Source organism: Zea mays, chromosome 1 (genome assembly GCF_902167145.1).
Source record: "Zea mays cultivar B73 chromosome 1, Zm-B73-REFERENCE-NAM-5.0, whole genome shotgun sequence".
NCBI lineage: Eukaryota > Viridiplantae > Streptophyta > Magnoliopsida > Poales > Poaceae > Zea > Zea mays.
Window position 1 is genome coordinate 281117495 of NC_050096.1, and position 15641 is coordinate 281133135.

Here is a 15641-nt window from a genome sequence, read left to right on the forward strand (position 1 = left end):
AATGATCCAAGCGTTTGAGACAAGCGGACGCCAGCTCGTCGCGCGCTGGAACGCACGCACGCATAGGCATAGCTCCAAGATGCAGCGCTCCTGCAGTACTCCTACACGACAAAGTTATTATTCTCCGCTTGCGTCTCAGCTGAAGTGCTCAATAAAATAGCGAAACAAATATTTCAGCCACATACTAGGCGAGGGAGAAAAACAAAAGGCGAGAACGTGTTCTATCTTTATTGGCCGGCCCAGGTTGCTTGTATGATACCATTGTCTTTAATCCCCAGCTTAAACCATTATTCCAACCTAAATCTAGAACTACACGCCTTTTGGAAGTCCGGTGACTGAATCGATCAGTGCTTGACCTTCGTCAACAACAACCTTTGGACCTGCCCCAAGCCTGCTGCAGATGAAGTAGCTAACATCGCCCTTGAATTTCTGATCCGGTATCTTCGTATCTGGAGGTGCTGGAAGAGCCTCGACGTCTTTCATGGAATGCAATCCGGCGTCACCTAGAATTGATTTATCGCCAACCAGATAGCTGCAAGATCATGCTGGTGAGATACATCCATAAAGCTCCCGAGTACAGTTAGTGGCAACAGATTTAATCGTGAAAAGGCATTGAACTCACCTGCTCAAATCATTATCCTGTGGAGGGAAATAGTATAGGAGCTTCTGGAGGAAATGTGCTGCAGTTTTACGGTTTTGGGCGATTAGAACAGCGTTTGGCCCAGCATCGAAGGTGTAAGCGACCTGCCATTAGGCATTGTCAACCAGAGTTAGAGTTCTACTGTCCACACTTATAGATGAACTCGCTATTATCACATCAAAGTAAACATGGTACTGCAGAATGGGTAAAATGTACAACAGACACCACAACCAGTACAACAGGCATTCAAATTTTAGATGCCAACTTCATAGATATAACATCCAAAAGAAGCTGTACCAACAGTAGTAGTTCACACCTTATGATTTTGAAGATAACCATCCACAAAATATAAAAAGTGGCGAACTAAAAGAAGAAACACATTTGCGGCTATTTATACAAAGATCTTAAGGATATTCCCAAGGTTCACTCTGAAGTTAATAATTCCATAAGAGATGAAAGCCACATGTTTTGGCCACTGCAGTTGATGGCTTCGTGTATCAAATCTTATTCAACGGTTTTGTCCTATTTGAGCAATATCCAACTAGGGTAGCACAACTGACGAACAGAGCTAATTATATGTTACAGTAATTTATAAGGTAACATTTTTTTTTAAAAAAAAAGATAACAGATGTTCGAAAGCAATATAACAGATGTTTAAAAAAAGATACCTGTGGGGTTCCTTCTGAGTGGTTCCATTTTTCCACAAGGCTAATTATCCTGTGGTTGATTGAGACCAGAAAAAGAAATTGCCTCAGATTTCAGCGTTAACATAAAACCCAAGCCAACACACTGATAAAAGCGTATACCGGTGTGACGTGTCATTCATATAGAAGATGGGAGGGCTCGTGTCTAAGCATACAGCATGAAACTGGTTGCTATCTGCACAAGTTAATTTGGCAAATGATTCAAAGTCACGGTTCTTGATAGCTTCTTCCATTTTCAACACCCGACCTGGCACCACTGTCTGAAACACATGGACAACCAGTGCAGCGCACGTTAATCATAGGAAAAGAAATAATAGTCAAAGCAACAAATCAAATTGCCAAAACACTTACAATATTAAAATTCCAAAATTGAAAGTAAATCATGATCTTTTTAGCACTTTAGTCTCCAAATAGTTAAAGCTGAAGACAATTCAAGTCCCCTAGAATGAAAATACAGTCACCTGGGCCCTGTACTGCAAGAGAGGACTTGTTTCAACACTATCTCGCATCCCACTGGTGCTACTGGTTTCCTTCTGCTTTGAACTGACCTGATTCCACAGATGAACGTGTCAACAATTTATGATCAGAAAGAGCACAATATGGGGGAAAGGCACAGCTATAAAACAATGAGAGGGTCAATACGTACCACTGCAATAATAATTACAAGATCATTCCAGTGTGTTTCGTCAGCAAGCTGCACGGCAATACTGTCACTTCCATCATCTTTCTGCAAGCAAACAATCAGGCCTCACTCAGTCATTATTGAACAGGCCAGACATGCATTGAAACAGGGTTTTTTTCTCTGTCATGACCATATACTCACTTCTCCCATGCACCATTTCACAAAACCACCATATATACTGCGGCATGCACTCCCAGATCCCTGCCTGAATGAAGTTGATAAAATACAAGGATGGATTTGCAAGACTCACAAGTTATTAGCGCACAGATTGACAAACTTAGTACAGCCCTTGCAGTATCTCAAGAATAAAAACAAAATCATTTTACCATAACATGAACAGACCTTGCTATTGAAGAAAGTTCTCCATAATCTTCTTTCACATTCATCAGCTTTCCAAGGGTGAAAACTGCAGCAACATTCAATAACAAATGCTTATGTGGTGATACATGATCACAAATCTTTATGGAGAACTAAGAAATCGTGAACCGTTATTTGGCCTTGAATAGAACTTATGAATTTCCAAGGAACTGCTGTTTTCTACCAGAGAAGCATGCCGAGTAGCTTTTATAGTAATGGTGAAAGATACCAGTGACCAAAAGTTAGTAATACTCGAATAGTACTATTTTCCATGTTTTTAGTGAAAATAAAGGGAGAAAACTTACATTCGCAATCTCTATCTGTCCCTAAATATATTTTTCATATTTTAATGTCAGTCACAGGAGGACAAAATGAAAAAAAGAAACTAGAAAAATACTACATCTGCTCCTAATAAGTTGTTTTGATGCCTCTGCAGTCACAATTTCCAACTTGAGCTCCAAATTGGTAAAAAGAATCAGATTGGCCACACGACAACAGCACTAGTAAAATTGCTGTGAACTTTTAAAACATTTTCATGTTGTAGTTTTTGCTAATACAACAGACCAACAAACAGTCAAATCATTGTAAGGATAGCCAGAAGTCATGACAACTTATATTGAGAACATAGGGAAACAATCAGATTATGATGATAGCAGAAGAAACTTTACCGAAACAGGCAAGGCCAGCAGCCGAAGAGGCCAAACCAGCAGCAGTGGGGAAGTTGTTGTACGAGGCTATGTGAACATGCAACTTGTCCCAGTCCTCTTTCTTGATCTTGACGCCCTTCTCCTTGTCCTCAAAGTCACGAGCACGCTTTCTGATTTCTCTGAGGCAGCTCTGAAACCTTCCTCCTAATAGCGAGATCTCCTGCTCAATCATCCAAACCAAATACCAAGGTAATCAAGAGGACCATCGTTTCGAATTTATACCATTTATCGCCAAATCAAAGTCCTATATACTAGAATTCTTTATCTGCCACTTAGTCAACGTCCAGATTCCAGAGTGACACGTAAAAAACAAAAGGCATGTAGTGCTGATTTGGTGGGCATGGAAATGGAGGGCATCCATGGGGCAGGAATCCCCTCGCTATTCAAAATTAAATAGTGATGAGATTCCTCCGTCATGGACCATCCATTTACCTGTTTTTTCCCTCCCTAATGAACAGACCACGGAGGTGACGAAGCAGCGGTAGAGACAAATTAGCGAGCAGAGAAGGGGTACTGGCGATGACACACCTTGCCATTGAGCCACATGCGGTCGGAAGGGAATGAGGGGCTGACGGCGACAGTGGTGGTGGCGGAGAGATGGTCAGGGTCGAGCGTTACGCTGATGCTGTCGTTGATGGGGAGGATGAGCGCCTCGTCCCGCTTCCCCCAGTACTTGATCACCGCAATGTTAGTCGGCGTCCGCCCCGTTGCCATGAGCACCCACTGCCCCTCCGCCGCCGCCATTGGATCTCTCGCTTCGCGCTGCTCTACGCCCGATAATTCCTTGCCAAAAAGGGAAGTTAGTAGGCATAATACATGCATACGATTACACTAGTGATTAGATCAGATCCGAATACAGAACAGCTTAAATTGGGTTCGGGTGCTCAGTTTTGCACAGAAGAAGGGCGGGCATACCTGCTGTGGCGTGTGCTCGTCTCCGGCAAAGGGTCCGTCCGACCTGGGCAGCAGGGCGTAGAATGGCGGCGGGCGTGTTCGGCTGCTCGGATGAACTGAGGTTAGGCCTGGGCCTGACTCCGTTAATGCAGAAAACGACCGAATTGAGTGTGAACTAGAATGGTCGTGAATACTGTTTCCCCTATTTTCCATGGATGTTTTAGCAAGCTGATGTAATCAAGGACATACAGTGGCTGGCCTAGAATTTAGAGGTGGGTATTCAAAATTTTTTATAGGATGATTTTTAGAAGATTAAAACATATATATCGACATATATATTTAATTATATATATGTATAGCATATGATTAAACACACACTATGGTCATAACTGATTCAATAACTAGTCTACTAAACTCAAATTTCATACAACTATTTTAAAAGTTTTAAATCGAAATGTATATGTTGGTGGTTGCTCATTTGTTAGCGGGCTACTTGTGTTCTTTGGCATTTTCTAATCACTAATGCTCCATATGCAGCCTAGTACTGCAAGCAGTAAAGTAGGGGAGGTCAGGTCGGGTGACCACTAGCTAGGTAGGTTTGGACATTGGCACGATGAGACCTTGCCCCTGGTTGTCTGTCCTAGCATACGGTAACGCCCTGACTACGATGGATTGAAGCCTCGGACGACGGACGACATACGACGCAACAACGAGGCCAGTTGCAACACAATGACAATTAGTCGATCAAGTCTAGGCACCTTGCTGCACCGTGGAGCCACAATGTCTCAACGGAGGTGCTGGTGTCTCCATGGCACGTGGGGCTACAAGATGTGACCACGACTTGGTGGTTGGTGCATCTGGTGGTTCTGCCATGGTGCGACTACAATAGGGTTTGGGGATTTTTTTTGTCGTGAGGTACTGAGGTGGGCTTTGTCGCTCCGTTGGGCTTCATGGTCCACGACAAACGATTGAATTAGTTAGGTATGAGAGGTAGGAACGAGATATTTTAGTCCAAATTAATAGATTCCTTTATTTATTTGATTCGTTTTTATTTTCCATGCATATACACTATATTTATGTATATATATTGAAGTTCTTTTGCTGAAAATAATGGGTATTCATTTGAATACCGTTGAATCATGCAATGGGGCCCGCCCCTGAGGACATATCTGATTAAGTTACTGTTTTATGATTAATCATGTTGTAGTCAATTGCTGCTGCATTAGATTTCCTTAGTATCATCAGATTAGCAAATTTATGTGCAACTAAGATATGCCAAAACAAAAACTCATGTCAACTTGCAGTTATATTACCATTTTTATGCAGTGGCGGAGCTCCGTAAAAATAACGCCCTGGGCCACTTTACAAATATAACGATATACTACTCGTCTTTTAATTTTTCGCACTTTAGGAATAGTAACATTTAAAACAATCCAATGGAACTTTTAATTTTTCGCACTTTAGGGTAGTAACATTTAAAACAATCCAATGGAGTTGTGGCAGATAGGGAAATAGAATCAGGCGTTCGGGAACAATTATTCACAGTAGAGGAGAAGCACTCAGCACACAGCGCTTGCCGCTCAGGTGGTCGCTGCCCATTAGCCAGGGAGGCGCTCCGCCCTCGCCTATGAATAAGAAAAGAAAAGAAATTAGGTTGAGGAAGTTGTATAGTTTGGAGAATATGTAATGGCAGGGGTAGATTTGGGCGGTGGCGCGGCGCCAGTGTAGGGCGCGCGCGTCATTGCTACAGGGACGATAGAGGCGAACTGGTGGAGGTGGAGGCCGAACTGGAGGTGGAAGATGCCTGAGTCAGATCCCGCCCAGCCGCCTCGGAGGTTGCTGCCTTGTGCCCTTGTCGAATTTATAGAGCCTAAAGGCGTGGAGAACGATAGAGGACTGAATGGAGGCGGCCACGCCGCTGGCAACATAGGAAACGCAGCCGCGCATGTTTGCGAAATAATTGAAAGAGTCTATGTTCTCGTGACTTGAGCGACTGAGGGAGGCCGCCAGCACCAGGCTCAATCGGTGCAAGCAGGAGGTCTTTTGGGCCACATTTTTAGGCTAAAATGTATTTTGGTCTAGATGTTTTGGTTGAAAAAGATATATATATATATATATATATATATATATATATATATATATATATATATATATATATATATATATATATATATATATATATATATATACTAGGTATGTGCCCGTGCGATGCGACGGCAAATAAATTATTCGATAAATATTAGTGTACAACGATTACATTGATGTTTGTGTGTTGCTATGGTTTCTATATATCACATAGGTAGATCGATAGTTGTTTAAACACTTATCTTTGGCTTTGCTTAGTGAGTCCCAAATTATCAATGGTTGGTATCAAACATTTTTTATCTTGTAATCAGCAAACAACATTACAGATGCAAAATGAAATGTAGAAGGTACACAAAATTAAGTGGCAGCATACAAAACATCCGCCTTAGGATCATTGTAGCTCTTAACCAAAACAGCTCCACAACATGTGGTTCCATGATTACATTAGACGAATCAGGTGCACATTCAAGAAATAAAATCAAGGACTGTTCAGGAACAATGGGTAACAGTAAATTTTGAATTACGCGCAAACAAGGAACAATGCAAAAATTAAATTTCACATTTGTCACACTCCTTCGGTTCCCCAATTTTATTGGCAACTTACTCCTGCTTTGGTTCATCACATTTCACATCTGAACCAACAACTACATGATAACAAAACCAGCATCAAATGTTGCCCCTCGAAATCGAACAGCAGAACCAAAGCAATTGGAAAAGTGAAATCATCTAACCTTTTAGTTTGTTGTACCTTGCCCTCCTCTTTTAGGTCATCGCATTTCACATCTGAGATAACAACTACATAAAAACAAAATTAGCATTAAAAACTTGTCCACAAACAATCAGCAGCAGAAGCAATGTGACTACCAGTGAGGGATTCCTTTTTGAGATAAAGATACTCAGACCAGTACCAAGCTTCAGGTGTAATAAAATAAAAGGTATCAGTATAGCTGCTAAATCTACCAACAACCCCTTGAACCAAGCTTCAGGCTCCAGATTTCGTACCTGATGACGTTTTTAGGCGTGATCCTAGGCGCCTTGATACCTTTTATTTTATTACACCTGATGAGGTTACAAGCATGAAAGAACTACATTCACCTGGAGCCTTCGTAGGTGGGGAGGAGCTCGGGGCGATGGACATCTGTTTTTAGAGCTTTACCGTCCAGACCAAGTATCAGGAGTCCTGGGATACCCTTGACAACGAAGATTCTTGTAAGCTTTTTCCTTACAGCGTCAGAATAAGGGATGGCAAGCCATGGCATTGAACTCATGCTTGCTTGGAATTCCCCCTTGCTGCGGTCTATCGAGACGAAGATGACCTCGAAGCTTACCGGTCTCAAGATTTTCAGCTCGTTATACACCTCCTTGAGCTGTTTGGTGAAGACATGGCAAGGTGGGCACCAGTGTGCTCCAAAGTACAGGCCGACTGTCTTGCCAGCAAGGTCAGCTATAGGAATCTGAAAAGAAAAAAACATTGTCATAGGAGAAATTAAACTGTAAAACTAAACCAAGTTGACTAAATGGTCAGAATGAAAAAATGCAAAGGAGGGCGCACTTAGTATGGCATCACAATCACCAACACAACAACTGCGTAGTAGTACTTATGGAAGTAGTTTTGGTTAATGAGAAATTTCACGAGTTTTTTTGTTCATTTACCTTTATGTCATCTGCACTGATGACATAGTCTCTCTCCTCGCAGCCAAGAAGCTCCTGAAGCCGGCCTCCTCCTCTCCTGGCATCGTCCATGCTCTCCAGCTCCCTCCTCCTCTGCGCACTGAACGGGTACGCATCTACTCCATACTCGCCAACCAGCCTCACCGCGTCCTCTCCACATCCCAGCCCGCTGGACGGCGTCGCTGACGCTGACAGAGGGATCAGCGCCGGGATACGCTCGATGGCGAAGCGCGCGCACAGCTTCTGCCGTAGTAGGCCAGCAGCGTCGAACGGTACCGCGAGCCACGACATGCCCTGGAAGTGGTCCCGGAAGCTGGCCTCGTCGCGGTCCAACGACACGAAGATTATCTCGACGCTCTTGCCGGCGCTCCGGAGCGCCGTGTAGGCCTAGAGTAGAGTCGGGGTGAAGCTCATGCATGGCCTGCACCAGTGAGCCGAGAAGAAGAGGTAGATGCAGGCCGTCCTCTCTTCGATGGATGACAGAGGTACTTCCTGTTTTTTTCACAAACAAGAAATCATTTCCTTATCAGGATGCGGCAGAGGCTGGTGGACCGGCGTCGGCTGGTACTCCTTCACCTGCCACCGCTGGGGAAACTGGAGGACGTCCATGGCTCGCGGATGCTCCGCGGGCAGAGGGTGGTGCTGGCCCTGGCTCTTCCGCTGCCGGTGGAGCTGCATCACCTGGCTGTGCTTGTTGGCGTGCTCCGACGGCTCGAAGGTGGGGCTCGCCAGCGGCCGGTACTCCGGCAGCAACCGGCCCTGCCTGTACCGCACGCCGCACGCGTTGCACAGCGTGCTGCGGCCCTTCCCGCCACTGCGGCGTCGACGACGACCCGCAGTGCAAGCACTGCTTCGCTGACTTCGGGGGCCGCCACGGCTTCCTCGCCGAAGCCGATTTCTTCTTCTTCTTGACGAGGTATACCGCTGGCGCTAGCGGCGGCGCCGCCGCGGGTACCGTCCTCGGAGGCGGCGAGGGTCTCCCCCGTTTCAGAGGCTTCTTCCTCAGTCCTCACCAGGTAAACATCGGGAACTGACCCAGGCTCCAAGATCGGGCTGTCGGGCGACGACTACGAGGCCGGGCTGTCTAGGGGCGGCCGGGCGGGCGTCCTGGCGGTCGCTGGCGTGGGGCGGTGCTTCACCTGATCCCGCAGTACCCCGGCCACCTTGAGCCGAACCCGGTAGGCGTTGCAGAGCGTGCCCTGCCCCATCGGCCCCGACCTCCACTGCGGCGTCACCGCCGCGCCGCACTGCAGGCACATCCTGACCCTCTTCGCTGACCTCTCCTCTGCAGGCGTGGGAGTGTGTGGACCGGGGGCCGGGGCGGCGGGGCCTGGCGCACGGGCAGGCGCTGGTGACGAGAACAGGAACGACCCTCCTCGGTCGGATTATTGGCCGCCGACGATGGGGGAACCGGCCCCTTTGCCTCCTCCGGCGCGGGGACGGGGAGCCTGAAGGCCCACCAGCCCGACGGATGGCCACGGTGGCGGATATGGTTGCGCCCCTTGCGCCGGACGGTGGCGTCCAGGCAGGAGACGACGACGGGCAGGGGCAGCGCCGCCGCCGGGAGCGAGAGCACGTAGCCGGGGGGGCCCCCTCCCACTCCTCTCCTCGGCCACCGCCATCCATGTCGTCGGTCGCCCTGGTCGCCGCAGATCGGCGGGTTCTTGGGTCTAATCCAGGCGGCTGCGCCTCTCCTTTGCCGCCTTCATCCACCATCACCATGAACAGCGGTCGCGCGAGCAAGCAGGATAGGCGGCAACCGACGGACCGGCGGCGCGTTAGCAGAGCAAGGGAAAGAAAGAGGTGGGAAAGATGTGCGGCGGGGACACGACGCTGGCGGGGGCGGGATTGCAGGGAGGGACGGCGCGGGCGGGATGCAGGGAAGGGAAGGGACGGCGTGGGCGGGGGCGGGATTGCCGGGAGGAAGACGTTGCGGGCGGGGGCTGGAGCGGGGGCACGGTGAGTGGTGGACGCCCTCGCTCCAGCCTTAAGGTGTACTAGGTATATGCCCGTGCGTTGCTACGGAACCAATATGATAAAATACATTTATATGCAAAAGCACTAAAGAGCTGCTTGATTGGGTTTATTTTGATATGTAATCGTTCCCACCACAACCCAACATTGTAGGTACCAGATTTAGAAAAAGGGTGTCCCGTTCCATGGAATTGTTCTCTTCAAAACCACGTTACAAGAATTGAGTTTTTTCCATGTTCACTCCCATAGCAGCAAACACAATAGCAAAGTTATCATCTTCACCACCCTGCAGGTAATAAAATCAGAACTAATGATTAAGCCTTATTTAGACATGTAAAGCATACATTAATACATAATCCTTCATATCAATGTTGACCTCACATGAAATAGAAAATAAGTACATGTGTACCAAAAGAAATTGTAGCTTACTTGGTCACTGGCGATTGACAGAGCACATGTTAGCACAAATTTGAAGTGCCATGGCTGAGACAGGAGACTTTGATCAGACAACAGGTTCAGTTCTTATAACTCACTTCTGCCAGCATTCGAATATGATCCTTGCTACCAGAGGATCAACTTCCTTGGGAATATCAAGTCGTCTATCCTGGAAACCAACTGCCCCCACAACCTGCATTGGATTCATCCCACTCCATGGCATTCTAAGCGTTGCCAGCTCCCATAATATGACACCAAAGCTGTAAACGTCGCACCTGCACAAAATTCAGGTAGTGGCAGCATCAAGATATGTTCAATAATATGACATCCCTTACGAACATGCACTTCACAATGAGTAGTGTAGAGCAGCATGCCAGGGACAGAAATTACTTACCAGCGATCCAAGTAGGCTTCAGGAATATTAGGGAATAAAACACATGCAAACTATGTGTTAGTTTTACATGTGTTCTTGGCATGAATACATGCTGAATCATTCTAAACGCTACATGAAAAAATATGTAAAACTGCCATTTTCTGTCAAATTGTTTACTGCCATAGGTTATCTCTGTTTTCAGTGGAATGTGGAGTCAGGTATGAATGTGTGGTGATCCAACATAATAAAGAAAACAGATGCTGACAGGTGAACAGAAAACACGAACCTTTGCTAAAGATCCAAGCACTTCTTTAACAGCCTCTTGCTTCTGGCACAAATCTGAGAAATTGCTGTATTTGATTCCTTGCTACGAAAGTGTGAAGAAGTTAAAGTTCAATGCCTGAAACAATCTATGAATATATTGGTAGGAGAACACCATACCTTGTAGACTTCATTTGTTTTAGCTTAATTCTTGAAAAAACCTTTAATTATATTTGGACCTCCAATGACAATTTCTCCCCGAGGCATTGGTAAATCAGCAGTCAAGTATCCACCCTCAGGTCGGTCAATCAACTAAAAATACAGTGGCTGATATGTCAGGAAGTCAGGAACTGTGGGAGGTCAACAGTAAGAACTCATTCACTGTCATGAGAATAGATAAGATATCCCAGTGACCCAGTGAGGAAAGAAGTTCAACAAGACCAAAAAAATCTAAACGGGTGCATGTAAATAATCTTGAAGCTAAGAACAACCAATAACTAAGGATGATTTCAACATACAAACATTGTTAGGCATAAAAAATACAAAATAGATCCGCACAGATAACATCGTGATAATCTTGAAGCCTCATCCTTGGTCGGCGTCTTGATGATGGGTTCAAGCATTGGAAGGCCAGACCAACAAGCTCCTTCATACCTTCTGCAGTGAAGTTGCCGGCTAATCTTGGGTCAATCAGTTCATTTGAACTGAAATGCGCTTCCATCTTTCGATCATTCAATGTGACAAGAAAATGTTTTTTCAGTAAGCAGTGAGTAAAAGAAATATCCTTTACGCTAGTGGCCCTTTCGCGTAAAACAAATATCCTTATGCACGAGAAACTGCAGCACTTTTTTCAAATTGTTATTTTCCTCTTAAAAAGTGTCTCAACTAAGGTACAATTAGTTGTATCCATTATCAAACATCAACAAGGACTTTCAGTATTCAATAATATATCCTAATAAGAAGTTATGTGATCCTACAACATGACAAACACTTCTCACTCCTAATAACTATGAAAACAGTTTATGCTCTAGCTGTTTTCAAGTTTTGGAAACGTGTGGCCTGACTTCACAGTTAGGTACACTAAACACAAGAATGATATTTTGCTGAAGATTAAGCAGAACTCCATAACTTTCCTTTCTAGATAACTTACAACTACATGTCAGTAGAAATTACCCAGTGTGCCAAATATTCTCTGGACTCTGTAGGTATCAAGGAAGCTGCTTCCCTGCCAGTAATTAGCTCCAAAAGAAAAACTCTAAAGCTGTAAACATCACTGCTTTCAGAGAACTGAGCCATCGACTGTACCCTGCATATAAGCATTCAGAATGGGTTGCAAATTATAATCACAGGATGAGCCAAGAAAATCGTCCATGACTGCAGAGATTTAAGACTCAATAGCATTACAAACCCATAACACTAAAATACCAAAAAAATGTACTTAGCGACAGCCTGAGCCTTATTCTAGTGGTGAAAGCAGCATAAGCTACTCCGTACGTGTGAGCCATACATGCATGCGGCAATAATTATGTCTTATTCAAATGGCATTTACCCACACTTGCATTTAATCAACCACCAATCACCACGTAGAAGACTTAGTATCATGCTTAAGCAACTTGTATCTCCGTATCTTTGTATATACTGTTATATTAACATCTTCATTCAACGGTCCTAGAGATTCGTCTATCTCCTATCTCTATCATTTTCTTTGATACCTTAATACCATGGTGAAGACACCTAGCATTTCTCATTTTAAAAATTTAAAGAACCTTTATTATTTGATAAGAGAAACACTGGGTATCAAAAGACAAAAGTTCAGTCACAGGATATGAGAATCCGAAGTTAACCGTTGGAACAAAATATTTTCGTACAGAATATTTAAAACTAAAACGATAAAAAAAAGAAATTAAACATGCTAAAAAAAGAAAATTAAAGAATGCTGACCTTCCGTATAGCTATAGCAGTTGTGACAAGTTTATCACCAATTAACTCATGCAAAACCTTATCTACAGAAAGCGATTCTACAGATTCCTGCAAGTTCTGCGGTAGCCTTTTCAGTTTTGAAGAGTGATCAGAAGAGTTTGATTCTACAAAGAACACGAATCACATAAGATACTTGCATACTGTGGTAATGATGTTTATTCATTTAGTACCGAGCGCTTATCACTTATCTGGTTGTTAGGATTGTTTCCAAATATTATCAGCAAGGCATAAATTTTGGAAACAATAACCAAAAGGAAAGGCCTGGCATAAAGGAATTCATACCAATTGGCTCAGGTAACTTAAGGTGTCTTCTTAGCCCATCGATGCCAGCAGCTACGACCGCAGCAAGACCCAAGTGCGGATTTGCGCAACCATCGAAGGATTTGATCTCGAAGTTGCTGACTAAATCAAGAGGCACACCAGGTGGGCATGCGATTCTTAATGGAGCCTCCCTGTTCTCTTTCCCCAGCATAGATAAGCTCCACTCCAAGTATCTGGCTGAATCCGATCGTAGCTATACAAAAAAAACAATCAAGTGAATCTGGTCATTAAATAGGGAGCACATAACATACTGTTCAAATGGTTTCATCAGTATCCTGGCATTTTGTCAGAGAAGTAGCAAATTAAGCTCTCTAGATTATAGGGATATATGAATTGACATCTTGTAAAAATCTTGCAGCTTATGTGAGAAACAAACAATGTATTGAGTTACAAAGATTTTCAGTTGAATTACATGACATAATTAGAAGCGTTAATAGAAAACATTACCTGTTTGGGTGAGGAGCGGTAAATGCCAATATTGACAAAAGGTGATGATACACTCCAGCAAGGAACTGTTCTCCAGTTTTTGACATTCCATGAAAGTTATCTTTACTTGACCCCATAAAGACATTCTGATCGTTCTCCCACAAGCTCAGATGCACGTGAGAACCAGATCCAAAATCATCCAAATCAGGGGCGGTGCCCCGGCCTCCATGTACGCAGTCGCCGCCCGCAGCGCCCCGCCACTCCCATTCACGGCCTCGGACGCGAAGCCGCGGCCGCGAGCCTCCGTGTCATCGCCCGAGCAATTCCGCCCCTCCGCCTGCGCCCGCCTTGAAGCCCGCGCCTCGCCGCCGTGGACGGGTCCCGCTGCGCGCAGAGACCCACGGGGACCTGCGCGCGAAAGCGCAAGCGCAACCACCGCACAGCCGCCTCGGCGGGCGGCCGCTGGAGCGGATCGAGGCAGGTCCGTGCGGCGCGGCGTGGCGCCGGAGTGATTAGGGTTTGGTGGGGGAGTTGGCTGCTCGCCCAACGCGCGCGGAGGACAGGAGAGGAGGCGACGCGGGCAGGTGAGGTGTGCGGGTAGGAGGGCAAAACAGGAAATGAAAAAAGGCAGAACGCAAGGAGGCAGCCTACCCCTTACAGCCTTAATAGTAGTAAAGATATCTAATAACCAAATTGAAGCACCAGGACCTAGCTGAAAGACAAATTAGTTTATAAAATGTGGAATATATGTGGATAGAACATATATCTGCCGGTGTTGGGTGAGAATAACACCTGCCAGCTTGAGGTTTTCTAGACTTGGTCTGAAAATCATCAATCATTTGCCATCTACTCCGACCAAAAAATTATTTTCCCTCATCTACACCTCTCCAAATGCCGCACAACAAGAGTCGATCACACTGTGTGAAAATTAGACTTTATTTTTGTGGAAACTCATGTATCATATAGAGAAGTTTGTTGGCAGATCCAAAAATATTCTCAGTGATAGTTACAATAAAAGATTTGTTGTTGATATTGGCTTGGATAATTCTGTAGTATGGCACAACGATTTGGAATATCTAGATACATAGTAAAAAATAAGTCTAGAAAAGCGAAAGCATCCTATCGGAATAGAGGGATTAGTTATTAAGGTCTGGTTGTGCATTATTAAAAGTAGATAAATAAAAACGTCAACGGACAAGCAACAAAAAAGATCAGATAAAATCTATAGGAGCTGCCAAAAAGGATCAGTGTTGTACACACCCTGAAATGGGAGGTGTTGTGCAAACGAATCACCTTTTTATCTCATCCATAGACACAACTGTGCAGCGCCCCGGCCCACCCAATAATCCACCTATGGCCATGGCGCGCTGCTGAGAAAGGTTCACTATCAGCAGTTTGCTGTTAGTGAACCTCATCTTCAAATTCCAAAAATATTGTAATCTAATGAGAAATTTAAGTTAATGAATGAGGATTGGCTCATTATAGAACCATGTAGTTAGGAGTACAATAACAATTCTAGTTCCAAATTAACTGCTTGAAACATTCATTTACTGTGGACACCAATAAGCTATACAAGAATAAATGTTAACCTAGAAGGCCAAATAAAATACACATTTTTACGGTTTACTACATTATTATCCAGGTGCATCAGAGGTATTGGCTCTCATGGAGTTCTCAAGAATACTACGTGGATATCACAACTGCACTCCACCAATAATATAATTAACGAGTTTGCATTGGCACTATTTCTCAAGATAGATATCTTCGAAAATCCATATATTCAGAGATCGCATCATCCACTATCTCCCAAGCATATGCACCTATTAATGTTATCAATAATAACTGTAATTTTAGAATGTATGAGGTGAATGCAGGGGGCTTGCAACTTAACAACAGCAGATATTACAATCTGGAATGCATGCATGGTGGACACTCAGATATATATGCCGCTTAATTGGCCAGTCAGCAGAACAAAGATGAGGGCAGCGTGAGAGCGACCTCCCAAAGCAAGAAATCATTACCTGAGTAATATCTGGAGGAGACCTCATTATGAAAGCCTATAGCACTTTTAATCTTTTCGAATCCGACAGGAGGTACTTCATCTGATTATGTGACATCCATTGCAGCGTGG

The 15641-nt window shown here is 44.7% G+C and overlaps 1 protein-coding gene, 1 long non-coding RNA gene and 1 pseudogene across 3 annotated transcripts; all 3 read right to left on the reverse strand.

The window, feature by feature from the left end:
- Positions 1-114: 114 nt before the first annotated feature.
- On the reverse strand, positions 115-4231 carry LOC103643980 (diphosphomevalonate decarboxylase MVD2, peroxisomal). Of its 2 annotated transcripts, none has more exons than XM_008667155.3 (11): positions 4006-4231; positions 3619-3873; positions 3052-3250; positions 2369-2432; positions 2168-2231; positions 1991-2071; positions 1806-1892; positions 1447-1604; positions 1309-1357; positions 623-744; positions 115-532 (listed from the first exon to the last, which is right to left on the reverse strand). In XM_008667155.3, exons 1-11 carry the CDS (start codon positions 4195-4197, stop codon positions 310-312), a joined length of 1494 nt encoding a protein of 497 aa, XP_008665377.1. In that variant the 5' UTR covers positions 4198-4231; the 3' UTR covers positions 115-309. The 2 variants fall into 2 exon arrangements, with proteins under 2 accessions (XP_008665377.1, XP_008665378.1); XM_008667156.4 differs by having other exon boundaries at positions 3619-3857; positions 4006-4188.
- A 4010-nt stretch (positions 4232-8241) lies between these two features.
- LOC103645604 (uncharacterized) lies at positions 8242-9462 on the reverse strand (annotated as a pseudogene).
- A 1351-nt stretch (positions 9463-10813) lies between these two features.
- LOC103643981 (uncharacterized) lies at positions 10814-12083 on the reverse strand. The gene is made up of 3 exons (XR_002266874.3): positions 11957-12083; positions 10964-11504; positions 10814-10889 (listed from the first exon to the last, which is right to left on the reverse strand). It is a non-coding gene; the product is annotated as an uncharacterized lncRNA (long non-coding RNA).
- Positions 12084-15641: the final 3558 nt, after the last annotated feature.